Raw genomic sequence first — 14,350 nt, forward strand, 5'->3', positions numbered from 1 at the left:
GACTAGAAAGAACTGGCAAGTGACTGAGGAGTGAAACCGGGTAAAATAGTGAGTGACCTAATCAAGTACAGCTGGTGATAAGGGAGTGAGGAACAGGTGAACGTGATAAAGTAATTGGGCAAGAGACAGTAGGAAAGGTGAGGGAGGCAGAGCGGCCGAGCAAACCTGACAGCAGGTGTATGGGAACCGAATCAAGTGTGAAAACTGCATCCTTCACTGGTTTTCAAATCAGAAACACAAAACTATGACTGAAAGTAATTTTTTTAATTTTAATTTTAATGTTGTTTTACTACAAACTTTTAATTCTAATAAAAACTCATAAAGGTTTGGAAAAGAAGTAGACTCCTCTGACAAATGGATACAGGGAAAGTGTAGGTTACTAAATAGCTGTTCAAGTTCAAATAATCATGAAACTAGTACATGCTGTCAATATTAGCACCTGTAAATCACTGTAGTACTCCAGTTGTTGCTACTTTTATTGATTTTTGGGCTGAAGAGAGCTTTTTAAAGTTCCTGTTGGAATAAAAATCAAAATTGATGTGATTTACAGGCTGCAAATCTACAGAATGGTGCAAGAGAAACATAGAATTTGCAAATATGCACAGCTAACTATTCTACCTGATATATCGGTGGTTTCTATCAGAGCTTCACGTGGCTCATGTATGCAAAAGGGGGTGGAATTCCTCTATCCCTGCCCATCTTAACCCCGCCTGGCCTGGCCCTGCCTAACACAGGTTTAAACATGCCCTGGTACCTCTCTCTACAATGCTGCACGAACATCAGCACTTGGAAAGGTGCAGCATAGCTACAGGGAACACGGAATGAAACAGGGGAGTGGCAGCACTTGCCAGCTGAATATGAGGATATGTGTAGCCTGGGGACCGAGTGACAGGAGACAGGTATAGTAGGAAGAGGAGATAGAGTTGTTGACAGAGGTAAGAAGTCAACCATGAAGAATGAAAGCAGGGAGCGGGAGGAAGGAGACAAAAGTAAAACAACAACAAAACATCTTAATTATTTAAATATGCGGAAATCACACTGATAAGATCTGACTTGTGGGATTTGGCCTGGGTTAGGACTGAATGATGCATTTAGGTTCACAAAGCAAACATCAAAACTGGAAAGTTGGAAGGTATAATCCCAATACACAGGCACATCTGTGTGGTCCTAATTGCTGTAGCGCTTCCCTTGGACTTAAATTATCAAAAGCACAAGGGTGCAGTCTGTTCCACACAACAAAGGTACTGCATCCATGAACTGTTTCATAAACACATCCTCTTGTACTTTTCTACTAGAGATTGTTCAACCTGAGACAAAAAAGAAACCTCAGCCAAAAACTCCAAGCCAAACAAATCACAATCAGTGACTCTATTTACTTTTAACCATATCAGACTTTGCCATCTACTGTACATAAAATAAGCAAACCGCTGCACGCTGAGGTGTATCACTGCTTGGATGAGCAGTAGACAAAACAAGATGGCACTAGATGTCCCTGTAACGTCTCTGTGGGATAGTGGGAGAGGAGGGAAACACATGGCTGCTACTGTGGAGTTAGTTTTCATTTAGATTGCATCTGATGTGACCGTGTTTAGACTGTAAAGAGGGATGAACAGCTGAGTCTCCTGCACTCGTTCACCTGCTTTAAGCTTCACTCCGACTGGGAGCGGAAGTTCTATTAGGCTCTGCTAAACGCGGAAAAGCCTGGACAAACATGGACGCCTCAACCTCATGTCCGTATGCGATTAGTATGTGATTAGATTAATGTCCTCCACTCTTCTCCATTTAAATGTAAACCTCTTGCACTTCAATATGTTTTATTGATTTAAACATATCTAATATACGAATGACGTTTCATGAATTTTAATGTTTTGCTGTGTTGAATGTTCCAAACCAAAACAGCAATAAAAAGCAAAAATACACTCAACTATGTGAACAGGTACTTTTGGCTACATAGTCGTGTGCACACACGATGCTTTTACTGTACCTGTCCATGTATAATTTCACATTTTTGCCACGTGAGGGCGGTAACAAGGGTAGATGTGTACAAGTAAATGATTAAGAGGACAGTTTTGCCAAAGCATCTCAGTCACAGGTTAGACTTTTTACACTGTACATAATTTAAACATTAAAGGGACAAAAGTAAATGATAAACAATTAACTGCCCAAGTGCCATGACTGTAACTAAATTCTGGTGAGGTCCATTAAAAAATGTACTGTTGCTGCTTTGGCTATTGAATTTATTTATTTTCCATGTCTGCACATAAACGAACAGGCCACATTGAAAATATTGTAACAGTGGTGAACATTTTGTCAGAAAAGAACATAATATCTCAATGTTAAATTGGAAACAAAGAAAGGAGTCTTCCCTCACTGAAACTTGACTACGTCTTGATGTTAGCATATTGCCAAGAGAAATAAAGTGGAGATTAAGAAGACTTATACAAGTTGTCTGTGTTTCGCTTTGGTTTATGAGTAGGATTTACATTTTAGGTGCTGACTGTGTTTTTAGCTGCAGTTTGACCCAGATGCACACACAGCTGAGCACACTCTCTCTCTTTCTTCTCCAGCCCTCAGCGTCTGATCTGATCTTGTGAAGAGGCAGGTCACAGCAGGTTCCTGGCCTGCCTACATTTCTCCTAAATATCCTCACTTAAACAGCTTCTAATGAGACGCAGTTCAGCGCAGCAGTTGAACCGCTTGGTGGTTTTGCACTAAAAAGCAAGAAAAAGAGAGATTGACATAAGACACATGACTAATCTCAACCTGAGAATTGTAGACAAACCCTGTGCATTTTGTGATAAACAATGCAATCACATGTTTTTATAAGATAATTTAAAGGGGACTCAGCCTAATAACCAATAACATTTAATCCCCCATTTCTTTCTTTCTTTTCCACAGTCTGCAGAACGTTTTTTGTATCATGCAACAGGAGGGATCCCCTGTTCTCTATAGTCACCCCAAAGCTTGCTTTTAATGTTCTCCTGATTAAAAACACCAAGGACATTTTCTATGTCACTCTTTCTGCCTTATCCGCCTCAATTTTCCTCTTCTCCACTCTGCAGCAGATGTCTGATATTACCTGTTTTGACCAAGGGAGACACAGAATGCCTTACATTCAGTGTCGACACACACAAATGCACACTTACTGTATACTCACACAAAATGATGTAAGGTATAGTCTGATGACTGCTTCATATTTTAAATGTCTTCCTCAGTCGCTCTATATTGACAATAAAGATGGCACAACACCTGGCTATGGGGTAGCACAGGTAATCATTGTCTCACGTATGCATTCACACACAAAAATCCACATCTGAGGATATAATCTTTTAAAAACAAGAAAAAAAAACTTCAACAGTGACCTCAGTCTCACACCCGTGCACCTTTCACAATGCTCTGGCTGCATGCTAAAGGATTAGCCACATACCAGCTGGCACACTGGGATTAACAGAGACCAGCCTTCACCTGAGGAACACACACACACTGAAACACAGCTGTGTACAGCTTAGTGTAAAAAATATTTGTGAATACTGCACGTGCAGTACAAGTAATTAGGAACTGACTGGATTCTGATCCGATGCAGAAGGAAGGGGGGGGAGGACAGGAAAAGAAAGATTGAGGAAGCAAAGATGAGAAAAGGAACTGAAAGAAATTGAGGAGATGGAGATAAGGAGAAAGGGAAGGAAAGGAGAGGATGGACCAAGAAAGAAGGAAATGTATAATGACATGAACTTCAGTGAAAGAGAAAAAGATGAGAAAAAACTAGACACATGAAAGACAGAAAAAGCAGCAGTGATTCAGACAAACTTGTTTTTCTGGCCCCAAAAGTTAAGTTTGGGCCTTACAGCTACTTGGTTATAGTTAGGAAACAGTTTTGTTGGGGACAGTCAATGCATCAGTTCACACTACAGGTGTGATACTGACATCACACTGCTTCCACTTTTGCAGTAGAGAGAAAAGAGTCATAGGATCTCAGTGGTTTGTTTTAGGTGAGGAACAAGGGATGGAAGCAGAGAGGGGACTGAATGTTTATGGCCTCTTCTGGACAAGTAAGCAGGTAAAAACAAAACAGCAGCCAGCCACACACACACACACATACACACTCACTCATGCCAATGGCCCACTCTTTTTCCCTGGTGGTTGTTGAGGAAGTGCTGTCTTCCTCCTCAGTGCAGTGATGAATGAAACAGGTGTCCAGAATGGGAAAGTGCATTGAAAATAGTAAGGGAACAAGAAAGAGAGAGAGAGAGAGAACAAGGAAAGAAAAACAGAGAAGAAGAGAGAACCAGATGCCCTCCCCCGCCACCTCAGAGACAGCAAGATTATTTAACCTTTTGATGCAGTTGTAGTTTTGTGGAAGCACTCAAAACACATTTCTACCTCTCTGAAGCAGCTCGGATGACATGCATTCATCTATAGGCAGCCACTAATTAAAGCATCACAGATTCCAGGATTCCAAAATAAATCATGTCAGTATCTATAATCCTGAACCACAAGTTGCTACTTATTGTAAGAAACTTAGGAATCCAGGCCTATTTGTGTTACAGTGAATCTGTCATTAGGTGGAAGTTCACCCCCTCAGCCCCCTGCCCTGTAATTCCCACTCTGCTACTCAGCAAAATCAAGTAAGAAATGTGGACTCTGCAGCGCTTCATTTTGTCTTAGTTACATATACTTTGCACCCGTCCAGTTGAAACCATTATCATGTCACTGCAGACTGTCGTCTACCCAGAAGAAGGGAGGTGCAGGCCAGTTTAACGGTGCTTAGTGCCGGCTGCGGTGAACGCAATGCCCCATAGAAACGAATGGAGATGGCTGCGTTTTTCACACCTTTGAAACTCAACATGCAGATTTTTGCTTTTACAAGTGATACGTAACAGGAGACAGGGACTGAACAGAAAAAAGTAATAAAAAAAAATGCTGTGTGATGAGCTTGTAGTTTAAGCAGGTAAGAGGAAAACTAAAGGCTGAAGGCATTTGGACATCAAAGTCACCTGCTGATCTGCTCAGACAGATTATCTACTCCACTCAAGTCTCCCGGCTTCTCCCCACAAAAAAAGAATGCAAAACAATAAATGTTTCCTGTAAGATGAAAACTATTTCATGCATTTCAGTCCTACATTTTTTACATCATTGCTATTTTGATCAGTTGTTATTCAATAAGTTTGTCTAAGCTTTATTGTTTTTCTGTGCTTCCCACCTGAAGCTATGCCTGTTTCATTCACAGATTGTTCTCCTCCCTCTACCCTTGTCATTCCCCAAACATGTTCCAAAACAGTGCTTTGTGTTTGCTTAGGGGCAACAATTTCATTTTTTGTGAGGAAAAAATGAGCCCTAATGAAGAAAAATGAAAGAAAGACATGGTGTTGTTTTAAAAAAAAGAGGCCAGGAAAACAGGGGAAGAAAGAAAAAGAGGGAGGTAAGGAGAATGTGATGTTTTGTGACCACTCTGTGTAGGTGGACTTGTCAGATAGCCCATTGGGTCGCAGCCATGCACACAAAACCAAACACACACAGACAGAACAAAATTCAGATGAAACTGATCATAGGAAAAAAATCATGCTCTCCAAATTCAAAAATCTGTTTTTGAGCACAAGTTTAAGCTTGACTGTCACTTTTAAATGTATGAGGACATCAATACAGGCTTGTAAATAAATGGTTCTCAAACTAAAACACTGAGTAAAGAAAAATGCAAGCCACCATCTACGATGAATAATTAATCAACTTGCTTATTTATTTCTCATTTATCGTGAACAGTGTCTGATGCTTATGTCAAACTTCCAGATGTCTGATTTAACCATTAGGGTATGAACACACAAAATAAAAGCGCATAATGGCAGAACTTTCAGATCTGGATGATCCCAAAAGCTGAACATAGGGCCAAACAAGACAAGCAAATGTCTGGAAACCTATTTCCACTGGCAGATAGATCTAGTTTCAATCCCACATTATTCTCTTTAGTGTTTCTGCTTGTCTCAGGGAAAGACAAACACTCTGTAAGTGTGAAAAGACTAAAAACATCATTCTGTACAATAAGTCAGGAAAGAAGAACAAGTTGAAACATGCATACTGAGAGTGATGGCTGCAGCTTACAGCCACCTGAAGTTGTCATGCAAAGACTTTATTCACTTCCATCGTGCTCAACCACAAATCCAGTGTAAAGAAACCTTCTTCAAATCTGTAGCTCCCACCTTTTCCCAAGGAGACATTAAATCAGCTGTGTGTGTTTGGAGTGTTTGACACTTTTAGCTCTTTTGGACTTCTGGGGCTTAACCAACGACAGCGCAACATACAGTCCGCACAGATACCACAAAATTGTATGCAAGCACAGTACCTGAGTAAATGTATTTGATTACTTTCCACTACCACCAAAAGGCACAGAAGAGGTACAATAAGATAGACAGGTGGAAAGATGGAGGGAGGGAGGGAGGGACGGAGGGAGGTGGAAAACGACACAACTGATCTCTAAAGCCTCTGGCCAAACAATTAGGGATGGAGTAAACTAAGATGTCTCCAACAAACACACTATGTTTACCCTCCTCTTAACACTAAAGAAGTAAAGGGAAAGAAAGGAGGAGGAAGGAAAGAGAGCGGTAGGAAGGAAAGAGATTGATAGGAAGGAAAGAGAGCGGTAGGAAGAGACATACATTATATTGTGCAAAGACATTAAATGAGACTATCACACTAGAACAAAAGAACCTGAGCAGGAAGAGGAATGTTTATGTGTCAGTGTTTATTACTACAGCAACCTTTGTTGCAACCGGTGCTACTGAATACTGTTACTATCACTAGTGATTGCTGAAACTATACCTCCTATTACCCACAATGCAAGTCTTGCTATTGCTGACACTCTACTGCAGCATCTTCGAATCTCATACTACTGCTTTGATTGGGCCAAACTCTCTTCCTGCAACAATTACTTAAATACTCCCACTTATTATTTCTGTTTATGTTATCCATTCTCCTATTATCATTATACCCTTCGCTAACTTCGACTTCTGCTTCTTCCAAAGGCAAATAGAGACAGTGGGTGAGAAAGTAAACGAGGAGGAGGAGGAGCGTTCGTAGTGGATATGGGTAATTAGCTGTCTAAACATTTGTTGTTAGCTCTCATTGACTTTTGCCCACTTGTTAATTCTAACGGCATCTTCAGCTCATTGACACCACGGCGTCTATCAGGAATCACACAGACAGACACATTTGTACACACAAAGTACACACACAGTACTGCACCTTACTTTATAAAGTGTAACAACACAAAGGAGGCAAATATGATGTGCATCTCTGTGTGTCCTTTGAAAGCTGTTCCATGCCTGTTTAAGGATCCCTTAAACAGATAAAGATGGAATGGGAAAGATAACAGATAGCAGATGGATGGAGAAGGAAAATTCACAAAAAACACAAACAAAGGCGAGAGAAAAGAGCAAAGGATTCGACTGAAACATGAGCTGAAGATGTAGCTCTGCAGTGTTAGCTAACGTCACAGATGTATCTCTGCAATCCGAGGATGTTATGGCTAGCTAACCCCCGTCACCACATGCACACAAACACAGCAGACAGATTTCCCACAACAAAGTCCACCTGGAATGAGGGTCATGTGAACCGCAAAGGAACCCGTGAGGCTATGGGTGGCTGTGCAGCAAAAATACTTGTGATGCGTGCTTTTCTGTGCGCGTCTCCACGTGCACAAATTAAGTGTGTGTTTGTGGTTGTGTGGCATGACGAGTTCAAAGGAAATCCTCCAGGTATACATTACTGCTGAACTCCCTCACCCGACTGAATGGAGATTCATATCTGGGAGAGGATTAATACAACACACACACACACACACTCCACCACCACCAACTACTATGAAACTGTGATGTACAAGCAGCTTCTTTATAAAAGGCTAATGATTAAAAACTGAATCACAGTGAAAATATCTCTGCATGTGCTTGTGTTTCAGTGAGTTACTTTAGCTGTGTACATTCAGACCTGTTGTTGAGTTTTAGTGTCTTCGATTGGCCTAAAAACCGAGGGACTCCTGTGAACAAGTTGTATAAACAACCAACAATAACTTAAATATTGGTATTTAGAAGGTTTGAGTCATGCAAACAAGCTCCACTAGGGGGCCTCAGTGAGAGGATTGGGATGATAAGACATTAGCAGGGGTGGTAGGAATGAGGGTAAAAGCAAATTGTCTGTCTTCTGTAGGTGTTTGCGTGTGTGTGTGTGTGAGAGTGAGAGAGAGAGATAAAATGGGCAAACATCCTTTGCAAAACTCCCTCATCAGCATCTCCTCTGTTCTTGTGAAAATAGTCTGAGCTCAAGGTTGCCCTAAGAGCCCGTAAGATAAGCTAGAATGTTAGTAAGCAGACCAAACGTCTTTTCCTGAGGTCAAGGATGGCCCCCTCATCCACAACGTTTTGCCTTATAGCTTAATGTTGCTCCTTTCTCTTCTCCAACCCCCTTCCCTTCTTTTCCTTCCATTCCTCCTCATCCTCTCTAAGAAAGTGGGATCAGTCACACTCCTGGGCACAAAGTGGACCCCCTAAACCTTTAGCTTTAAATTTCCATGGCAACAAAGCAGCCATAGTGTCCGCACAACAAGTAATGCTTGAGATACAAACCACCAAAATCTACAACCATTACCAGATCCTTTAACCTCTTTAATTATTACTCTTTTTTATTTTTGTACATATTTTGTCTTGTGCAAGAGGAATAGATCCTTGCCAGTGTCTCATTCCACAGTACTAAGTCATCTATTAGTGGCTATATATTATAAAAATACATTTTAATTAAAGGGTATTTTCTTCAAAATGAGACTTTCACTAATTGAAATAATTGCGTGGAAGTAAATATTCTACTAAGAGCAAAATGAGTCCATATGACCAAGTCAAATTAACATTCCAGTTTTCAGACAACTATTAAACATGAATCTATCTGATGCACGGATCAACATCACTGGCATGCAGGAAAGGGGTCTTTGAGTTCAGGTGTTCAGTTTTTCATACTTCAGTTGTATACAAGATGCATAAACTCGGTAGAGGCAGCCAGCACGTTTCTCTACAAACAAACTTAACTCACTGTCCTCCCCTTAGACCTCCCTGTGAACTTAGGGAAAGTGAGTGATGTTTATGACACCCTAACAGCCTTAAAAAGGTTGTTCTGTACAGTGATGGAGCTGCCATAGAGGTGATAGAAACCCATGCACAGCAGCAGTATAAACCTGATGAACTGCAGGTGTGCAGGCCTGATTGGACACGCCTGGTGTGTGGGTGGGATCGTATGAAAATGCATGCTAATAGTCCTCATGAATTATTCATGGTGTAAATATTCAGCATATTGGGCCTGTTTGAGAAGTTTGCACGGGCTGAGAGCTTTTACTCTGCAGTTTGACGATACAGCTGTGTCATATGGGGAGGTCAAAGATATAAACTTTGAGAGCTGCAGCTGGGGTGAGTTCCACAAACACAAAGTGAAGAGGGTAAAGGTATGCATAAACACAAGAACACACATGGGTCTCTGCTCCTACATGCAAGGAGACATTTCACCTAGATGCCTTATCATCTGATACTACAGCCACTAAAGTCATGTTCCTGCTGTCCAGGCCACACATAATTAAAACCTACATGGCCTTAGGAGCAAGATCAACCAATAACGATGGGTTTTATTCAGCTTCACTTCAGTAACCAGGTGCTGTCAACATAAAAACACACCTGCAGGGGAGATACACCTGGACAAACGCAGAGAAAAACAGTTTCTCCTCACAAAGATGGAAAAGGCTTTCATTAGGGTGTTTCTAGATTAGATTAAGCACAACACATCTCATAAGACAGGTGACAGGCTGTGTCATGGATGACAGAGCAGGAATTAATAGTTTAAATCTGAAGACAACACCGACGTTTAGAGGAAGATTTGGCGCACTGGCGACTCCTTCCAGACACAGGCCTACTGTTGCGTCTGAATCTTTCACATGATAACAAGAATAAAAGACATATGCATGATAAGAGCACTGTTGCTGGCATGTTGCTGCAGGCTGTTGCAAGGGGACAGAGAAGAAGAAACGTGATGAGCAGAGAACAGAACACCACTCCGTCCGATCTTCCATTAAACTACAAAGCAGTGCCCAAGAAGGCGCTCATGGGTCCCTATCCTTCAAAACTACCACAAAAGCTCAGCACAAAGGTGACAAAGGTGTATAATTGGTCTAATTACATGATTGTTTTCACTGCAACAAACGAAGACAGCTACTGGATTATTAATAGAGCAAAAGGATAAGCACTTGTTATAAAGCAGACTCTATTTCGGTGGTGTCCCGGCGCCGGCTGACTGAGACCAGCAGGTCTCCCGGGTTCTTCATGCGTTTGGAAAGAAGTTAATAGACTCTAAATCACTGCAAAAACTGGAAATGCACTTACCGCAGAGTCGGATCGCTGCACCGCGACGCACAGGGCGAGGAGGAGCAAAGGCACAGCGAGGCGCTTCAAGTCTTTATTCATCTTGGGGGAATAAAACAAGAATCCGCCGGTGTTAACACGGACAAACTGTACGGCTCGCTACTCGCATGTCATAGCCTTGCTCCTCCTGTAAACTTTTCCTAGACGAAACGCGAATAACAAGGAAAACGGTGTTGGCTGTTGTTGCACTTGCAGAGGATCACAGTGATCCTAGCTCTAGCACCGCTCGCCTCTAACTTTGCTCTGCTCAACTTTATCAAACCTGCCCCTTTCGGCATGGGGGCAGGTTTGCATGGCGCACCGATATAACCCTCTGCACCTACACCAAGGCATCTAAAATAAATATTCTGGTTAATTTGCGTCTTTAAATTTGGTCATAAATAGATTAGCAGTGTGCGTGATTTCAGTGCAGGTGAGAATTTTACGCAAATCCCGTTTCAATTAAAAAGTGTCATGTTCAGTAATAAGGACCTCGCTACGGCGGAGGGATATGGTGCGTTGCACCGCAGCGCCTCAAGGTTTCCATAAAGATTTGACATTAAACCTTGATTTGGCATTTTTCTACGCCCGAGTACGTTGCACAAGTCAAATACTCAGTCTGGACTCCTGGCAGAATGGTGCAAAGTGAAATTAATTTCTTTGGGGGAAAATCATCCTTAGCTTTTCCTTTTACACGTCAGTCATTTCATTGTTTTAGCCCTCTTGTCTTAGGCTTCAGGACTTTTCTTCCAGTATTCAGAGATCTGCAGTCTACTTCTGCATGGTCAACTGTGGAGACAAACCTTTCCTCTGTGCAGGGCTGTAGCTCTTCCTGCACAAACCCTCACCCACTCGCCTGTTCTCAGTGCACACTGCCTAGGAAAACAGTGTAGGTGTAGACAAGAACCTGGCTGACCCTGGTGGTGTGGATGACACTCCAGGCTGGCCACTCCAGCATCGAAGTCGGGCGCAGGCCTTCCCTACCAGCAGTGTGGAGAGTCATGACATCTGCACCTAGGCAGAGAGTAGTCCCAGCCACATCCACAATGGCCCCCACTCCACCAGCAGGTCAAGGCCAATGATGCATGGTTCTAAAATGTTGGCCAGCCCAAACCCGTGCTCAATGGTGTGTCCAGCAACAGTCACTCTAAGCATCCTCTCTCCCCACATCTTCACACTCTGGCCAGGGACTGTGGTGATGCAGCGTTTGGTGGCATGGCGCTTGATACAGTTCAGCTCACAGTCCAGATAAAATCTGTGCATCCAGCCCAGGCAGCCTACCCTCAGTTGTGGCAGGTTGTGTGTAGGTAAGATGTCCCGGGATGCTGGGCTCCATGGTGCAGGTGCTGGGCAGTTGTGAGCGATGTGTCCCAGTCCCCCACAGCAATGGCACAGGTGTAGCTACATATTGAGTATTCCTATTAAATACAATACTGGTTAGTAAATAATTAGTTCACTAACTGAAAACATAAACATGCTCCTCTGATGATTTATACTATGTTGCAAATACATTACTAGTTTAAACGTTTTATGTTGATGGTATTGTGAAACTGTGCCCCCTAAAATGTGAACGCCTGACACCTTCATATGTCACTTGAAACTCTGAAAGTTATTGAGAAAATACACAAAATAAATAAAAAATATACAATAAATGTTTATAGAAACTTATAATAGAGGTTATTGTTTAGTAGGCCTGTCTGTAAAATCTCTTGCTGTAGCCAAAGGTGTGGGGGAATGAATTACACGTGTTGGCCCCTCCTCCTCCTGCAGCGGTGCGCCACTGAGTTGAAGCGCAACAGCCCGGATAGTGGAGCGACCGCTTCACTGCTCCACTTTGGTGAGTTCGGTAAGCTCTCATTTTATGAAAAGCAGTCACACAGAAATAGGTTTGAGTTTTAGTACTCGGGAATGTGTGTGTATAAAGGGGGTTTGTGTGGGAACCACTTCATCGCTTTCATCCTCTTGTTTGTCTCCGGGTAGATGACAGGACTTCTGGAGCAGTCGATGCGTGCGTTTGGAGTGCATTGCTGGTAAAGACAAGGGGATCTAGTCTCGACCCGAGGTTCCTCCTCTGTCAGTTGGATCAATATGAAACTTTTGTAAGTATGTCTTTCTTTTAAAATCACACTCCAGCCTGATTTCTTCAAAGTTAGTTTCGGGTTTGCAAGCAGCCGCGGCGTTTGTCGCGGCTGTAGGCTACGTTAGCCCCGCTCCGGCGCAGTTAACCTGCCGGATAAACACAGGAGATAACAAACTAACCAAAACTCATTTATCTGACAGGATTTGTGTGGTAACAGTCACCTTGGCGCTGAGATCTACGCACGGAGTAAGTCCCATTTATTTACTGCTACACTCCTTTAGGTGAAGTGGTTCTCCACTCGGGTTGTTTGCACAAGCTGAACACGGTTTTTGCTTTGTGACCGTGTCACCGCTGCAGGAGATGCTTTTAATGAAGCTATTGCGCATTAATGTCTCATATGGTGAAGTAGCTAAACTGAATGGGGAGCACACTCAAGCAACTTTAAAAAGTAGCATTTAAAAATATGGCAGTCACTTGTTGCATAAATGACACGTTTGTGACTTTCATCCTGTACCAAATCTGGCTCTGCATTGTGCACAGGTCTCTGCCGTGCGTCACGCTGTGTCTCCAGCTTGGCACATGAAGCTACACATTTCTTAAAGTTTCCCCCCACTCTAATACTGGAAGGGCGTGTTAGTCAGTGTTTTGCAGTACTTTTTATTGTGGCACTGTTTGGGCCAAACATTCTTTACACTAGGTGGATCATTGTTTTCAAAGCTTTGGACTGAATGCTGCACTTGCATGTAGCCCAAGGGACTAGAAGGCAGGTCATATTAGAGGGCACCCACTCAGTGATTTGCAATTCAAACCCCACCCCATCGATGAATATTCACTATATGGAGATTTCTAGGGCAACGTGCCTTTACAAGCCACAACTATAGAGCGTTTCCCACTGCTGAGCATTAGGTGGGCTGCAGATGGAGAATGTGCAGCTTCACAAATTACAATTTCTAAAACCACGTGTTATGGTGATTTGACCACGTGACATTTTTAAACTTTGTATTATATTACATTGCATTATATTATATTACATTATATGCCTTGTTCTTAGTTTCTTATTTTCATTTTAACCCAAATCTCCCATTTCTACCAAACTCTGAAACTACCACTGTCAAAATATTCATTTTTATTGCTTTCTGTCACACTATAGCGTGTTTCCACAAATCTTACTGTTTAAAATTATGTTGCATCAAAACCCACCAGCAGCAGCTTTTAAAGTCATTAGTTGTGCAGGGTTAATCTGGAAAACATCCTCTGTTGTGCAGTGAAAATGGAAGATAGGGGATGTATTTACCCGTGAATTGAAATTGGAGTAAAATACAACTAAAGAAGCACATGCTGAAGTTACAATAATGCCTCTTTGATGACTAATGGCAAAATAAGCTGTGAACAAAAGGATCAATGCAGCACTACAACCATTTCATCCTGCATTAGGAAAGAGATCCCTAGATCTAGAATACCTAGATTAGCATTAGAAAGGTTCTCAGTTAGCAACTAGCAAATTGCTTGTTATCCATGGTGTGTTGTGATATAATGATTACATGCCATTTCAAGCACAGGTGGCCAAAACTAACTGTACATCATCAGCTTTATCAGAGCAGAGGCAGTGAGTGAAATTAAAGGAAGTGTTGTACCCGGTACTTTTTACCATACTGACTCTGAGAGACGAGACAGTCCAAGTAACTACAAAACAGTGCTGATTTGTTCCATGAACACAGGTAAAAATTAACATTACACGCTCAGGCATCTTGCACCTCCAAACTGCTCGCAGGCAGCTGAACGATGAAAGACCCTGAACCCACCAGGCCTATACATTATATCCCCTCGGTTGGGCTAGCCCCATACTACACAG

General features: G+C 42.2%; 2 protein-coding genes across 10 annotated transcripts in view; one reads left to right on the plus strand and one right to left on the minus strand.

Annotated features, from left to right (window-relative positions):
- col4a5 (collagen, type IV, alpha 5 (Alport syndrome)) overlaps nucleotides 1-10,761 on the minus strand; it is a 44,469-nt gene extending 33,708 nt beyond the window's left edge. For all 3 annotated transcript variants that reach the window (XM_020623708.1, XM_020623707.1, XM_020623706.1), the window contains exon 1: nucleotides 10,401-10,761. In XM_020623708.1, the coding sequence (XP_020479364.1) occupies nucleotides 10,401-10,481 (81 nt within the window). In that variant the 5' untranslated portion in view covers nucleotides 10,482-10,761. The remainder of the gene's footprint in view (nucleotides 1-10,400) is intronic.
- Nucleotides 10,762-12,138: 1,377 nt separating this feature from the next.
- col4a6 (collagen, type IV, alpha 6) overlaps nucleotides 12,139-14,350 on the plus strand; it is a 90,803-nt gene continuing 88,591 nt past the window's right edge. For 6 of the 7 annotated variants that reach the window (XM_020623699.1, XM_020623701.1, XM_020623702.1 and 3 more), the window contains exons 1-3: nucleotides 12,139-12,264; nucleotides 12,399-12,517; nucleotides 12,699-12,744. In XM_020623699.1, coding sequence (XP_020479355.1) covers nucleotides 12,507-12,517; nucleotides 12,699-12,744 — 57 coding nt within the window. In that variant the 5' untranslated portion in view covers nucleotides 12,139-12,264; nucleotides 12,399-12,506. The remainder of the gene's footprint in view (nucleotides 12,265-12,398; nucleotides 12,518-12,698; nucleotides 12,745-14,350) is intronic. The other variant, XM_020623700.1, reaches the window with a different exon arrangement.

This window comes from Monopterus albus, unplaced genomic scaffold, assembly GCF_001952655.1.
Source record: "Monopterus albus unplaced genomic scaffold, M_albus_1.0 scaffold308.1, whole genome shotgun sequence".
Classification (NCBI taxonomy): domain Eukaryota; kingdom Metazoa; phylum Chordata; class Actinopteri; order Synbranchiformes; family Synbranchidae; genus Monopterus; species Monopterus albus.